Source organism: Argentina silus, assembly GCF_951799395.1.
Source record: "Argentina silus genome assembly, chromosome: 19".
In the NCBI taxonomy this organism is placed as follows: Eukaryota; Metazoa; Chordata; class Actinopteri; order Argentiniformes; family Argentinidae; genus Argentina; species Argentina silus.
In genome coordinates this window covers 8,540,945-8,556,862 of record NC_139673.1, presented here as the reverse complement: position 1 = coordinate 8,556,862, position 15,918 = coordinate 8,540,945, and the positions used below count along the sequence as shown (strand labels likewise).

Here is a 15,918-nt window from a genome sequence, read left to right as displayed (position 1 = left end):
CTTTATCAAATCTTTTCCCCTTGACAGAAGGAGAAAGACTGTTGTACTGGAGGAACAAAACCTTCCCTTTGTGTGGCTTCCCAATAAGCAGAGTTCCTTTCAAAATATTCATTTTATTTAAATATAACCTTGTTTTTTGATAGGAAATGGCAATCAATGACACAAATACATGATGGTCTCACTCTTGAGGTCAAAAATGATGAGAAATTGTACATGGAAAACAATGACTGTAAAATAAAAGGCAGATCATAAAGTATTTAGCTAAACAAATAGCAGCATGTTACACTAAAATAATTATATGAAAGTTATTGTCAAATTTAGCCTTTGACCGTAGGCCTATCTGGATATTACTTAGCACATCAAAGGCCAAATCAAGAGCGAATGGAATGATCATTTCAATGTGATTGGTCTTTGGAGACGAATAAATCACCTTTTTGTGAACAAATGGAGTCATATTGTTAATCATTATTAGTAAAAAAACAACAACATGGTATTGGAGATATGGTAAGCAGGTGCCCCACCATATTCAGGGTGACTTCATATTGCAAACATAGAATAATGGAAATTCTAATATACTGTATATTGTGTTGACACAATAAACCAATGCCTTACAATTGAAATATTCACAACAATACGCCTTCAGACTTTGAACAAAAAACTATTCTATTTCAGTGACATTGAACAGTTTACCACCTCAGCTAAAGTGTTACCAGTGCCGTTCTTCCTGCATACGTTTCATAAGCGGACCATGTGAATTACACATTTCACCACGGAGAAAAAGAAGTGATGAAAAAGCACCAGCATTAAATAAGATCGTAAAAAATGGCATGGAGAACAACAACCGACAGATTAAACGATTAAAAAGCAAAAACGACAGAATGAGTCAAACTTCGGGTTAGAACCTTCTCATCAGAATTCATCACACTTACTACATCGGGCGTCATTTAAAGTCATTTAACTTGTTTAATTGCAAAAGGATGTGCATAGAAAGAGACCAAGAAATATATGTACACCTGCACAATGTGTACAATTCAATAGAATAGATTGATACATTAAGTTCTATACTATGTACCGCAAATCATCTTGCACTTCATCTTAAGTCTTTAAGCATAGGTACGCAAAAAACGACCTTCTGTAGATAAGAGGGTGACTTGGGGTGAGTACATTTCACTTTTAAATAATCAATAACACAATACATTTCATTCATCAACACATTAAAAAGAGAACATACATGGTCAGACAGCCTTTGCAATGCTCAATAGATGCATGCATGCAATGCAGAATACAAGAGATGCACTATGAATGACTGTATGAGGTATATAATGTCTGATTAGATGGTTCTGTAATATTTAATTCCATACTGAATGCATAACTCGGCAGCAATCTTTCGCAGAAACTGACTAATGATATTTTCTCACAAGTGTACACTCGACCAAAACACAGGAAAAACACTTTCCAGTTTTAGAAGGCAGAGCAGTATTCCTTGTAGATATGACTCCTGAGCCCTTGCTGACTTCATCTACAACATCAATCAGTGTCTTCTACGTTCCGAAAAGGTATGGCGATGGTGGTGTTAAAAACTAAACATTGTTTCACTAATGAATTCAAGTGAACAGGCAAATGGAGTCCCGCAGAGCAGACAGAAGCACAGTTTAGATCAAATGCATATGAATAAGTAACTTAAAGACACCTCACAGCAGGTATTGACCAAAGGCAACGCGAGTGGACAACATAAAGAGGTTAGAAAACAATGCAAAGAAACTGAGGGCAGAAGGTTTCCCCGATGAATCTCATCCCACTGCCGGTTGGGTGAGGTCTAGAACGGAGTCCGTGGAATCCATCCCCTCCCTTTCCCCAAGGCCAGGGCAGTGTGAGAGTTGAGTGCTCCTCTGATCAATGTGAGGAGGGTTTGGTCAGAACATGTCAAGGCCTCCAGACAGAAAGAATGAGATGACACCACGGATGTCAGGGCTCAGGAAGATTTGTGCTCCAGCAGGTAGACGCGATACATGATGGCCACAACTACAGCAGCTATGGCAGGTATCAACCAGGGGATCCACGAGCTAAAGGAAGCGGGAGAGAGAGCACTTAGTTATACTGTGAGGGAACTATTCACATAGCTCAATGATCGATCACGGAGTACACAGTATAGACTTCATATACATTCAATGATACAATTTATGACTGACCTGGACTCTCCTGAAGTTGAGCCCGCTACTTCCTGTGAGGGATTAAAGGAACATTGATCAAACAAAGTTCAATAGGTGTGAACATCCAGAGGGTGATTAAACAAAAAACGACTACACTTAATGACTTCTATAGCAAAGTCAGCCAGCAATATAGACATTATTCAAATGAAAGGTTATTCCCATGCATTTTGCAAATAATCCGCTGTAACTCTGCTTCACGGGAAGCAATTAGCTACACAGTAGTTTTTGTTTTGGAGGTGGTAATAATGTACTTTACCTTGGTGTTGTCCTTCTTACGGTCATCCTTTAAGACAACATAATAAAAAAAAATATATAGAATCATATTTCATCAGTCAAACTTTCATTGTTAAAATGTATCCTACTGCAGTATTTACTGTTCTTTAGATTGAATAACTATCGAAGACACTTGTGGAGAAAACTATAAGCATGGGTCAGGATGAGAAGTGGTCCTCTGTGGCTCAGTTGGTAGAGCATGGCGCTAACAACGCTTAGGTTGTGGGTTCGTTTCCCGCTGGGACCATATATACTGAAATGTCTGCACTCACTGCAATGTAAGTCGCTTTGGATAAAAGCATCAGCTAAATGACATATTATATTATTATTATAATATTAGGACGACTGAAGGTTTGTGCATTGAGAAAGCATTGTGTGTGTACCATATGTAGCTCCCCAAGGTAGTACTGTAGGAGCATCTCTCTGGCATCTGTTGAATGTCCAACATCCTCAAAGCTCTCTGTGGCGTCTGATCCGGCCTGCTCCAGCAAAACCTCCTCTCCTCCTGGGTGCTGGAAAAACAGACAAGGCTTCAGGTCATAGCGGCTCGCCTTTCCAGTTGAACAAGATCATGAAAATGCTGCTCATATCATGTACAGGCACAATATCATGACGGCTGGTATTGTCAAAATGCTATGCAACACTCAATACAGCTACACTAACTGTTCAGATTCAATGAGTAGCCAATAGATTAGAAGTACAACCCCCCTTTCACTGGTTACACACTGACCTGTTGTAGCCCCCTGTGACTGATTGGCCGAGCTAAACTTACTCACTACTCAACTAGAGCTAAATGAAGGGGTGGATAACTGAAAGGTGGTTTAGCTTAGCTGAGCTAGCGGTATCTACAGTTGACACCTTGACGTCGCGGTTTTTTTGTACATCTTACCTCTTCAAGGAAGCTTGTGATGTCGTACACTTTCTCGTGGATGATCACCCATGTATCTTTGCTCACGTTATGAGATTGTATTTCTTCCAGGGTGTAGTATTTCACACCGCAGTCGGCTGTTACCTCGCTATCCCCCTTCCCATTGCTACTCGCCATCGCATCCTCCGTTCTGATCGTGTTCTCGTTGAATTCCTCGCCCATATTCTGTGGTTTATTTTTCCCCACTGTACTTTACTTTTGTGAGCTCGCTTCCCACCAGGTTACGAGTCCGACGTTTAATCGTTTTAATCGTCAGACTGTACGCGGGATGTATCCAATGGCAGTAGCTTTAGCAACGTAACGTAAACAGGTAGGTGGGGAATGAAACGGCTAGTAGGTTGCTCGCGACAGCGTCGCTCTCCTCAACCGGCTTATCGTTTTCATCAGCAGACACGTGGAAACAACCAATGACATCACTCCCGAGTCACCGTCCAATGAACATGTGTTAAGTTTTACAAGTAGCCAATCAGGGTAAAACTTGTATGTGCTATAACCAATCATAACGTGTCACTAGGTGATCATGAGACCTCTTCGTCAAACATTGAAAGCTTTCACAACGTCGCCTTTGCGTTGTAGAATGCGCAAGATTTGAGCCAGTTCGACTTTATTATCCTAAACCCATATAAACTTTTACTTATAGTTTCTGTCTACGAAACATTACAATGTCTCTATCACTTTTCGTCGATTACATATCACATTATCGCACGATAAAAGGAAACATAGAACAATATCACATCACTTTTCATTGCGACTTAGATTGTATTCATTGATTCATTCGTTGATAGGTGAATTTAGGCCAGGTGTAAAAGTAGGAAAACTTACACATACTAACAGGCATGACAGATATGTAATTGAGATACATATATATATATATATATATATATATATATATACACATATATATATATATATATATATATATATATATATATATATATATACACACACACACACATACACTCACCGGCCACTTTATTAGGTACACCTTGCTAGTACCTGGTTGGACCCCCTTTTGCCTTCAGAACTGCTTTAATTCTTTGTGGCATAGATTCAATAAGGTGCTGGAAACATTCCTCAGAGATTTTGGTCCATATTGACATGATAGCATCACACAGTTGCGGCAGATTTGTCGGCTGCACATCCATGATGCGAATCTCCCGTTCCACCACATCCCAAAGGTGCTCTATTGGATTGAGATCTGATGACTGTGGAGGCCATTGGAGTACGGTGAACTCATTGTCATGTTCAAGAAACCAGTTTGAGATGATATGAGCTTTGTGACATGGCATGTTATCCTGCTGGAAGTAGCCATCAGAAGATGGGTACACTGTGGTCATAAAGGGATGGACATGGTCAGCAACAATACTCAGGTAGGCTGTGGCATTTAAACAATGCTCAATTGGTAGTAAGGGGCCCAAAGTGTGCCAAGAAAATATCCCCCACACCATTACACCACTACCACCAGCCTGAACTGTTACAAGGCAGGATGGATCCATGCTTTCATGTTGTTTACGCTAAATTCTGACCCTTCCATCTGAATGTTGCAGCAGAAATCGAGACTCATCAGACCAGGCAACGTTTTTCCAATCTTCTATCGTCCAATTTTGGTGAGCCCGTGTGAATCGTAGCCTCAGTTTCCTGTTCTTAGCTGACAGGAGTGGCACCCGGTGTGGTCTTCTGCTGCTGTAGCCCATCTGGTTCAAGGTTCAACGTGTTGTGCGTTCAGAGATGGTCTTCTGCATACCTTGGTTGTAATGAGTGGTTATTTGAGTTACTGTTGCCTTTCTATCATCTCAAACCAGTTTGGCCATTCTCCTCTGACCTCTGGCATCAACAAGGCATTTTCGCCCAGAGAACTGCCGCTCACTGGATATTTTCTTTTTTTCTGACCATTCTCTGTAAACCCTAGAGATGGTTGTGCGTGAAAATCCCAGTAGATTAGCAGTTTCTGAAATACTCAGACCAGCCCGTCTGGCACCAACAACCATGCCATGTTCAAAGTCACTTAAATCACCTTTCTTCCCCATTCTGATGCTCGGTTTGAACTTCAGCAGGTCGTCTTGACCATGTCTACATGCCTAAATCCATTAAGTTGCTGCCAAGTGATTGGCTGATTTTTGGCTATCCTGCCTTTAACTCAGAACCTAGTTTCTATTCTATTCTAAGCCATCTGTTTGAAGTCAATTGTTGTGAAGTGTTGTCAATCTCCAGCGGGAGGGCCTGACACTATCCTGCAAGGTATTTAACTCCTGCTCACCTTGGACCAGTACTAATACATTTGGGTTTGAGTGAGTGGTAAAACCTGTCTGGTCGTTAACTGATCATCAGGTGGGAGGGGCTGCTACTCTGCTAGTCATCAGCAATCACAGAATCTGTGATCTATCGTTATATCGTGACGATCGCAGAGCGACAGCCTCTGCGACAGGCTCTTGACACGAAGACGAAGGAGTCTATCTGTGGAGTCCATCGAGGAAGGCCTGAGAGGAAGGCCAAACTACTAAGTATTTTTATTCTACTACTTTGTTTTTTCACCACTCTAAGTGTACTGAGTGCTACCTACATCTTGTGTTTCCCACAAACCCTCTCTCTCTATATCGGCAAATATCACAATGTGCTTCCTCCCCATTCCTGTTATTTCATCCATCAGGAGGACACATCGATGCTACAGCCCCACTCGCAACCCTTCCAGTCTAATCTACCCACCATGCTCAACTGACCACGACCTCACTGTCATGGGAGGACTTTGGAACTGCCAGTCAGCGGTCCGGAAAGCAGAGGCTATCTCAGCCTATGCCTGCTTCATGTCTCTCCACTTCCTTGCTCTCACAGAGACATGGATTACACCGGATAACACAGCTACTCCGGCAGCCCTCTCTGATGCCTACTCCTTTTCTCATTCCCCTAGACTCTCTGGTTGAGGAGGAGGCACAGGACTCCTCATCACAGTAGAGAACTCGACTGTGATCTCTTCCCATACAGCCAAGAACCTTGGGGTGATCCTTGACAACCACTTATCCTGTGGGGCAAACATCACAGCAACAGCACGCTCCTGTAGATTCTTCCTCTACACCAGAAGGATACGTCCATTCCTCACCAGAGAAGCAGCACAACTTTTGGTCCAAACACTTGCGATCTCTCGCCTTGACTACTGGAACGCACTCTTGGCCGGTCTCCCCGCCTCCACCATCAGGCCTTTGCAGCTCATCCAGAACGCTGCCGCCCGTCTGGTGTTCAATCTCCCCAAATTCTCCCATGTCTCTCCCCTCCTCCGCACCCTCCACTGGCTCCCGGTAGCAGCTCGCATCAGATTCAAGACCCTGGTGCTTGCCTACTGGGTGGCAAAGGGAACAGCCCCTCCCTACTTGCAAGCAATGGTCAGCCCCCAGACCCCTGCCCGATCACTCAGCTCTTCCACCTCGGCTGGCCGCCTGGTCTCTACGTGGATGCAGCAGCCGCACTACTCGGTCACAGTTTTTCACTGTCCTGGCGCCCTGCTGGTGGAATGAGCTTCCCACTGCTGTCATGACTGCAGAGTCACTACCAATCTTCCGCCGTAGATTGAAAACCCATCTCTTCAGGCTACATCTTAACAGTCCCTCCTAAAGACCTCTTCACTCCCACTACCCCTCTGTACTAACCCTAACCCTAGAGACCTCTTCACACCCACTACCCTCTTTACAAGTTTTTCTCCTGTTTAAAGAAAAAAAAAATCTTCTTCTCGCATTGTGACTGCCAATGGCCCCTGGTCTGAGCATTGATTAATTTATCTTATGATGACTAATGGATAGATGATTCACTTTACAAATGTATAGGGCCTCCCTTTCCTCTCAAAACAGCCTCAATTCTTAGTGGCATTGATTCCACAAGATGTTGGAAACATTCCTTTGAGATTCTGGTCCATGATGACATGATTGCATAGATGATTGCAGATTTTTTCAGGCATAAATTCTTCAGGTGGGAGTTATGTAATTTGAACATGTTTCCACAAGATGGCAGTAAATGAATGCTCTTTAAACATGTCATATTTTGGAATATGTGGAAGGCATGAGGCTGTGTAGTTGAGAGGATGACAGGGCCAAACACTGCACACAGGCAATTCATATCAATCAGTTATCAGGTGTAACTCTCTTCACCTCTTTATTGACGGAGCCAACCAATGTTCATTTAGATGTTGAGGGAAAAGCTGACTCACACAGGATCAGGGGGAAAAATCCTTCAATCCACTTTGCACTTATTTCACAACAACACATTGTTCTCCCCATTCCCAGCAGACGGTAGAGTGGGGCTGTTAGTATCTACAACCAACCAGTACAGTCCATGGTTTTGGGGAGAGGTCTGACTTTGCTGGCGCGCCATAGCTACCCCAGGGGGCCGTGTGTGAGACACTGCTACAAGAGAAGCGGCAGGGGAGGGAGGGGGGGGGGGGGGAGGGAGTGGTGCAACAGACGATACCGAGGCAGTTGGAGTCACTGCAGCAGCGGAGCAGGGAGTCATTAATACCCCTGTCCTGTCTTGCCTTCATAAGACACAGGGGGGAAACAGACGTCGCCGTGACACTTAAGGCCGCGCTCCCTGTGACATAATCTATGCAATTACACCTTCTAGTTCCCTCAGGCAGGTAGATACGGAAGGCAGACTGGCTTTTTGAGAGTGTTGGGTTTTGTGTATGGAGGACCACTCCGCACCACATTGACCAGCAACATTTTCAGCAAAGTTATTTTGGTACATTTTTAATATCATATCCGTGTTACTGAGATCTGTGAGTCTGCACACCAGTGGTCACCCAGCATGTCATTACTCAGTTCATGAAATACTACAACGTGCTAGAGAAGAATAGCCTATTCCAATATTAACATTTGGCATTTGGCATTTCCAATGTGATCTCTACGGTGTTGATCAGAGTAGGCCTACAGCTGACATCGCCCTCCTTGATATCAGTGTTGTGTGATTGCTATGCGCAGCTCCACAGTACAATTGTTTGTATTGGGCACAAACAAAGTCCTCATTATAGTCAGCCTGTCATAACACACACACACACACACGTGCACACACACACACACACACACACACACAGTAATTTTACATAGGAAGGCGGAACATTATCACCGCAGGTAGTGTGGTAGTCTCCCACTCATAAGATGAATTGGTTTTTTTAAACACCCATTTCAGGACTTGCTACAAACACACAGTGAATAATACTTGAGTCAAACATATGCCTGCCTCTCCCCCAAGCACTTTGATGCCAAGTGATTGAAATAAAAGCTTTGCTGCCCACAGGCCCAACAAGAGCCCTCACAGGAGAGAGTGCCCATGCCCAGCGACCCACGGAGGCCACAGATCAACAGCCACTGATCCACCAATCACCATTAGGCACGGCACGCACAGATAAAACACAATGGCCACTCCACAGTGTGTGAGTGAGTTATATAATGAGTTGAAGAAATAATGAGTATGGCTCAGTTGATGAACATGTAATAACAGTTGTACAAGGCTTAGCTGGAATGCTGGTTTCCAGATTATACTGTATAATGCGCACAGATCTGTCTCTCTATAGAATATCATCACATATCACATTCTTGCAGCTGCCTTTCTCCCCATAAAGATGCTGCAACAGCCATATGTTCAACAGGTCTCTCAAAACACTCAACTTGAGGTCAGGTACACTTTGTTTGATCAACTCAGCACTGTGACATAGTACCTGAACTGATTTGACAGTATTGACAACACATCGGTTAAACTATCACGCAAATCAACTGACCACTAGATGGCACTACAACGTCAAGCTGATGCTAGCAACTTGGGGCTCAGTCCTATCCATTGTTTCATTTTTGCTGTTTAGAAGAAGTACTGGAGAGGAATAAAACAATGAATTAATATGGCTGATTTGATTTATTCATCCAGATTCATTATTCGGATTTACACTAATATATTCATCAAATAATTCCTTCTGTTCTTCTCCTTGGTGGATGAACACAGTGGGTGCTGTCACACATGATGGGAGATGCATTAAGCACCAAACTAAACCAACCACAACAAAGAACAAACCACAGACTAGAATGACGGATCACTGACAGAAAAACATGAGCATGTGAAGGTTTTATATGCCACCAGGGAGGCACACTGACCATCTAATGACAAAATTGCTATATATGCCTCACTCTCACTATTCCACAAGGCAGTGGTGAACACATTATATCTGTAACCCCCCATAATGTGTTTTTATGGATGTATACACATTCAAACATTTGCATATACTCTGGACCAGACAGCGTGATGTGTTTACACAGGATATTGGACAGATATGTTGTTCTCTCTCTCTCTCTTTCTCTCTCTCGCTCTCTCCCATGTGGAGTGGTGCATTTAGATCATTTATTCTGGGCAGTGACTGGAAATTGAAAGCAACAGTTGCATCCACAACCCCTTGCATAATCTCCCATTCCGATACGCAGCTGTCGACATTGTCAATCACTGCTGTGTCTGGTAGGGGTTACCCATTAGAACATCACCACTTGTACACTAGTTATTTGCAGTGGAACACAGCACTGTAATCAATGAAACACAATATTAATTATCTCCTAGAGACAGATAGGCCTTAGGGTTGCTGCCGAGTCAGACACTATTTTACATTATTAATAATACTTTTATTACCACTAAAGTTAGGAGTATTTACTCTGAGAAATATTCAATAACCCCAAGCTGCAGAAAGGGTGTTTGTGTCTACGTACGTCAGACTGACATCAATTACACAGTAAAGAAATTGGCCACTTTCTGTATACAGACAAAAAGCAGCAACAGACAAAATTGAATTTCAACATTCATATGTAAAAAGCCAGTCGGGGAATCGTCGTCACAAAGAGGCTGCTTCAATGTTGAAATAGAGAACTGTTCTGTGTGTGCGTCACTCTCTCTCAAACTGCCTCGAACAATAAGGCTGCCTTGGCCACTTATCATTTTGTTTGGAACACACCCACTAGTGGATGTGATGAAAGTAATGACCTGGCCACAGTCTCGAGGGAGACAGATATACTGTATCTGATAGATGGCCTGTGTGTGGAGCAGATGAAGCCATCAAACAGTTGTCAGTCCCCATAGCCGAGGCAGCTGTCAGATCCTTCTCCGTCACTCCTCGGGGACAGACATGGCTGCCAATGCGCAACATCACAATGCCCACGGTGTGCAGAGCATCTCTGTCAAACCCCAGTGGCCTGGAATAACCTCTGCTGTAGGAACCAATGCCACCTACCTGAGTTCGTAAACAGATGAAAAACGGGCTCCGTCAATGGAAAGGTCACTTTTTCATCTTTTTTATGACATTCATCATAGAACAAGAGGTGATAAAAGGTTAATTTAGCCACCGAAAAATATTGTTAGCATAGATTATCGGACCCCTTCCCCAAATGAATAGAGGTTGCAGTAACAATTTGCCTATAAGGCAATGCTGTGAGTATGATAACCACTACAATGCTAATGTCTTGGTCACACTTTACATTCTGTTAACCCTATACCTAGTAGTAACACTGTATTAACTCTAGTAACAACACTGTATTAACACACTGTGACATTGTACGTTAGTGTATATTAATCAGGTTGAGCTGTGTATTAATACACAAGTAGAATAGGGATTGTACCTTTATTCTGCTTCTGTAATAACCCACACACTCAACCCCATATATCATGTTATTACCCAACAGCAAGTTCAACTATTGTTCTTTGACATACTTATTATTAGGTGGGCTTGCTTCAGCAAGTCCAACTATTGTTCTTCAACATACTTATGACATACTTATTATTATTATTATTATTAGATAGGCTGGCTTCAGCAAGTCCAAACAAATTAATATTAAGGCTTCTGGCATTACGACTGCCAATTTTATTGCAAAAGCATTGTCAACTTTTTTGGTCTAGATATGACTGCAGCTAAAGGATTCTTTTTTACTTTTAAGTGAAATAATTATGCATTGTAAAAAAGTTGTTCTTCCATGACTTATTTTTCATCATCTTTAAAGTTTCTTCAATGTTTTAAGATGACGTCCGCTGCCATAAATGCTTGAGTGAGTCAGATTGGACAAAGATCCACCAGAAAGTCAGACAAAAATGCCCCTAATATTTCACTCCTGAATAATTTAGCAAGCAGACTGGTTGGTGAGGTTTCTGAAATGCTTTGTGTGTGTGGGGGGGGGGGGGGGGGGCACTGTGGGGTACGCTACTAACAACAAATGAGTGTACATCCTTTATTTTGCACAAAGCAACACAACAACGTTGATTTAATTTCACAGTCTACCTCAGTGGTGTGTATATGCTTGTGTGTGTGTGTGTGTGTGTGTTACCAGGTCCTCTGGGTCTCCTGGTAGGCAACTGATCAGTGTGTTCCCTGATCTAAAGCCTGACAGATCTGGCTTGATGCCAGCATATCAATGAAATACACTGCTATGGGACCAGAGACACAATCATCAGAGAGGGAGAGAAGGAATGAAACAACAAAAACAAAGCAAACCTCAACAAAAACCAAACGCTAATCACGAGATGAAATCCAATTGTTTCTCTCGAGCTGAAACAGAAATATCCGTCTGTGTTTCTTTCTCATCAAAGATTCCTTAATAACCTCCGATAATTCACTGTGTAAACAACTAACTGAGTAATTAGCCCAGTCATTGTCTCCGCTGATGAGCTGGGTGTGTAGACAGAAACTGAGACTGTTTTACCTTCTCACGTTGATTTGAGGGATAGTTTTTTGTGGCCCATCAATCATTGTTACAATGGAAGAGCACTGCTAATGAGAGTTCTCAGGTCAGCCAAGCTCCAAGCCCTACAGCCATGGATGTGCACAGACTTACGGGCAGGTGCTTTTTCCCCAAAAAGGGCACAAAGAAGTGCGATGCAAACTTTCCTCCCATATAAATAAATGCCTGAGGCCTTACGGCATCGAAGGTAAGGTAGTGAGCGCCCTTTGTGAAATTATAGAATCTGAAGATTGCCAAATTCAGTCTGGCAGTCTTATGCGTTCAATTCCTCTGAGCTATTGTCAGTAAACACATTTTCACTAACCAAGAGAACACAATCATCTTAGCTTTCATTTCCGGGAATTATAAGCACTAACCTTTGGAAAAGAGGAAACCTGAACATGAATTGGCATGCCATCAAAGAGTGGCGTAATTCAAACTTGACTGAGGGGCATAATTGAGTTAACAGAAACCTTTGTTCATGATGTTCATGTCCCATGTCTTTCTCAGTGTAATGAGTGCAGGCTCTATCTGCTTTATTTAATAACACACCACATATTACACACATGTACTGTATCCTGAGGCTCTATGGAACCATGAAGCCATGAGCCATGAAGAAAATCAATCGTTTTAATGAACTCTTATGTGCATAAGACTATTTTCAAGGTTTCAATCTATTCCAGGCACAGAAAGGGCCATAAGGGTGATCCTGGCCTGAGGGGGAGGGCTGAAGCTGAATGATCTGAGAGCAGTTCTCTATCAACCAGAGATCTCAACTCACTGCATCATTTTGTAAAGACCCTGCTGCTTTATCTGCTCTTCATTTGACCCATTTCAGAGGCTGTGAAAAGGCTCCCGTCATCACGGGCCTAACCGCCTCTGCGCTGCTCTGATAGCTCTCCCCTTCACAGCCCCCTACCGGGCTGAGGCTGGCGCTGTACCCAGCAGCACAGCAGGTGCAGGGGGGAGTCTCATGTGGTTTGAGGATGTGTGTGGTTGCTAAAGGAATGCTTGTCAGGCAGAGATCTACCGCTACTTCACCTATATATATATATATATATATATATATATATATATATATATATATATATATATATCTATACATTTTTCACTGACATTTTTCCCTTGGGGTTTGATTCAGGTTCTGGCAACGCAGAGCATCATTATCAAGCGCCCCATGCAACCGTGTCGTCTTTTTTTTTGGTCGTTCTCATCAACCCATTGCGAGTACAAACCGCATACCGAACATCTACAGGTAGAATTCACACTTTATAATTCACGGTATGTTGTTTATGAAAGTACATGGAATTACTGACTGTAAGGGGGGGGGGGGATTTTTTTCACAGACAAATAGCAGCCCCAGCTGGATGCCTGGGCGCTCATGTGTGTCCTTCTATAAAATCAGAGACCCGAGCAGCGTATATTCAGCCTGACAAGCCAGAAGCTCCCATCAGGCTGTCAGTCCTGAACATCTTCATGGCGCTCGGTCCCTATCAGTATGCAGTGGTGCTCTCCTCTCCACGGCTCTGACAGACGAGAGGCATACCGTACGTACACCACAGCCCATCTGAATCTTATCAAAGAGGAAATTAAAGAGGGAGGAGGGTTGTTTTTCACAAATAGAGGTTTCCACAGCAATGTTTGTGCCAGCTCTCTTTGTACACACGTAGAACCAGTACAAAAGGGCAGGCAGGTGTGATCTGTCTCTGTAGGAAAAGGGAAGCTAATGGGATAATGAATCCAGGCTGAGCAAAAGCCCACAGATTTGGGGTGAGTGTCCCGATAACGATGGATCTTTTAAATTTCACGAAACACTTCCAAGAAAGACTTCGCTAACGTGCGATGCAGTTTGGCGAGTGTTTCCCAAACCACCTGGTAACTCACATCTTGAAGTGGAGATCAATATATATTTATATGTCAATCAATGCATAATCGATAGGCCAGAAGCGCTGCTCTCAGATCAGCTTTCTTCACTCAAATTCCAAACTAAGTATAAGAGGTTAACACAGAAGACTGGTTCTAACAATAAATCTTTTTCGCAATGCCCCCTTTCCCCGCATGAATTGCCAAAGGCTTCACAAAATACTTAGCTTAACACTACAAAGCTTTCAGGAAACACACCCCTGCTCAGCTTCATCTGAATACCAACTAGTCTGTCGTAAACTATATTCCACCGATTAACTAACCTAATTGGGCAAATGTCTGTGATACGTCAAAACACCGATATCATTGCATTGCTATTTTTGTCGAACAGTTGGGTAGGATCTCTATTATGTTAAATAATATTCATTTTCAGTGGAACCCCTGCTGTGGAGCTACATTCCTATCCAGGCAGCTTCCCACAGCTTCTCTCCTTTCTGCATGCTAAAAGATTACTGAAGATTCAAATTAAAGGCATTATGCTTTATTCACAGAGCAATTTCAGTTCATATTTTTTTCAGTTTTTACTTTTTTTTTTTATATATACAAAATAAAATGTTCTGTTTAATATACGTTTTACAAAATGTACAAAAAGTAAAAGTGACATATCCTCATTTTTCATTTGAAAGTACCAATAGAGTTCGTATCGTTGACCTTCATGTGGAAGCATAACTGATAAGCTGCCAATGAACATGAAGGCTAAAACAAATGAATAAAACTCTTGGTTAGGTTAGCTTTTCACAGATTTCACTTTCACAACATATAGAGCATATTTTCAGATGTGTGTCAAACTACACACTATACATTCAGGCTCATTTGAAACCCAAGAAGTAACAGTCTCTGTCTGGTTAACGATGACTCAGGTCTCACTGTCAACTTTCACCATACAATAGCAAGTCAATGGCGCAATAGTGCAAGAGAGTTGCCCAATACGACACAATGTAGGGCAGGACTGCAGCACAGCGATGCGTGCCTTTGCATAGTCTTCACAACTCAAAATATAGGACTGCAAATTCAGAGGTAACCATGGTGTTATGAAAACTCAAGTCAAAGCAAGTGAAAGGGTAACACCCACAGATGTGAGTGTGGCGACATTTCATACAGTAGCTGCTTAATTACTTCTCTATCAGCATACACTGAAATGCTAGGACTTAAAGGTTAACCTCGCCAAGCTGCGATATGCCAGCTCTTTGAACTGCAGAAGGCTAGCACAGGCTAGAAGGCCTCTGACCATCAAAGTGCTTGTAAATGCATTTTATTGTTTGATGTCTGAATATCAATTTTGGCAAATAAAGTCAAAACTAATTTCAAATGTTGAAGTGCAATATGTTGATGGGCTATAGTACGCAACATGCTGGTAAAATTGTAGCATCACGTAAAATTACGTAAAACTGATAAAGTGACTACAAACCAGGTGGCTACAACCATAGTTGGACGACGGCTTTGGACGCTCAATTCAGATGTATTAATAAACTAAAATATAACTCAACTAAAATGTGGTTTAAGAGGCCTTCACTGTAGGTGTATAGAATCATGACAAAATCTGATGCGACAGAGCAAAATGTAAAACAGAAAATTACTAAAACAAATAAACATTTGTGCATTGACTAAATATGGTCACAGACAGAATTCTGCTCAGCTGGGAAATTCTGTTTAAAAAAAAAAGAAAACAAAAAAAAAAGAAACTACAAATAAACTATAAGCAATCAAAAACAACTCAAACTGTGAGATAAGGGAGAACTAAAAGGTGGGTGTTTCAAAGCCCTGTCCAACATCATAGCCTGGTAGCCCTGTCCTTGTTACCCTGTCTGCAAATATTTGTAAAGGGTCAAGGGTCATGCTTTTGAAGATGACTTGACACCAGTAG

At 42.3% G+C, this 15,918-nt stretch overlaps 1 protein-coding gene across 1 annotated transcript; it reads right to left on the bottom strand.

Moving 5' to 3' along the window:
• Positions 1-103: 103 nt before the first annotated feature.
• Positions 104-3,722, bottom strand: cyb5b (cytochrome b5 type B). The gene is made up of 5 exons (XM_083691391.1): positions 3,373-3,722; positions 2,867-2,995; positions 2,467-2,493; positions 2,190-2,221; positions 104-2,063 (listed from the first exon to the last, which is right to left on the bottom strand). Exons 1-5 carry the CDS (start codon positions 3,571-3,573, stop codon positions 1,973-1,975), a joined length of 480 nt encoding a protein of 159 aa, XP_083547517.1. The 5' UTR covers positions 3,574-3,722; the 3' UTR covers positions 104-1,972.
• Positions 3,723-15,918: the final 12,196 nt, after the last annotated feature.

Bases quoted from the DNA above. Each gene is read 5' to 3' on its own strand.
- cyb5b (XM_083691391.1), bottom strand. From the start codon at position 3,573: ATGGGCGAGGAATTCAACGAGAACACGATCAGAACGGAGGATGCGATG. The intron at 2,996-3,372 runs GTAAGATGTACA...CTGTTTTTCCAG, and splicing joins TCACAAGCTTCCTTGAAGAG to CACCCAGGAGGAGAGGAGGT. The intron at 2,222-2,466 runs GTAAAGTACATT...AATCCCTCACAG, and splicing joins GTAAGAAGGACAACACCAAG to GAAGTAGCGGGCTCAACTTC.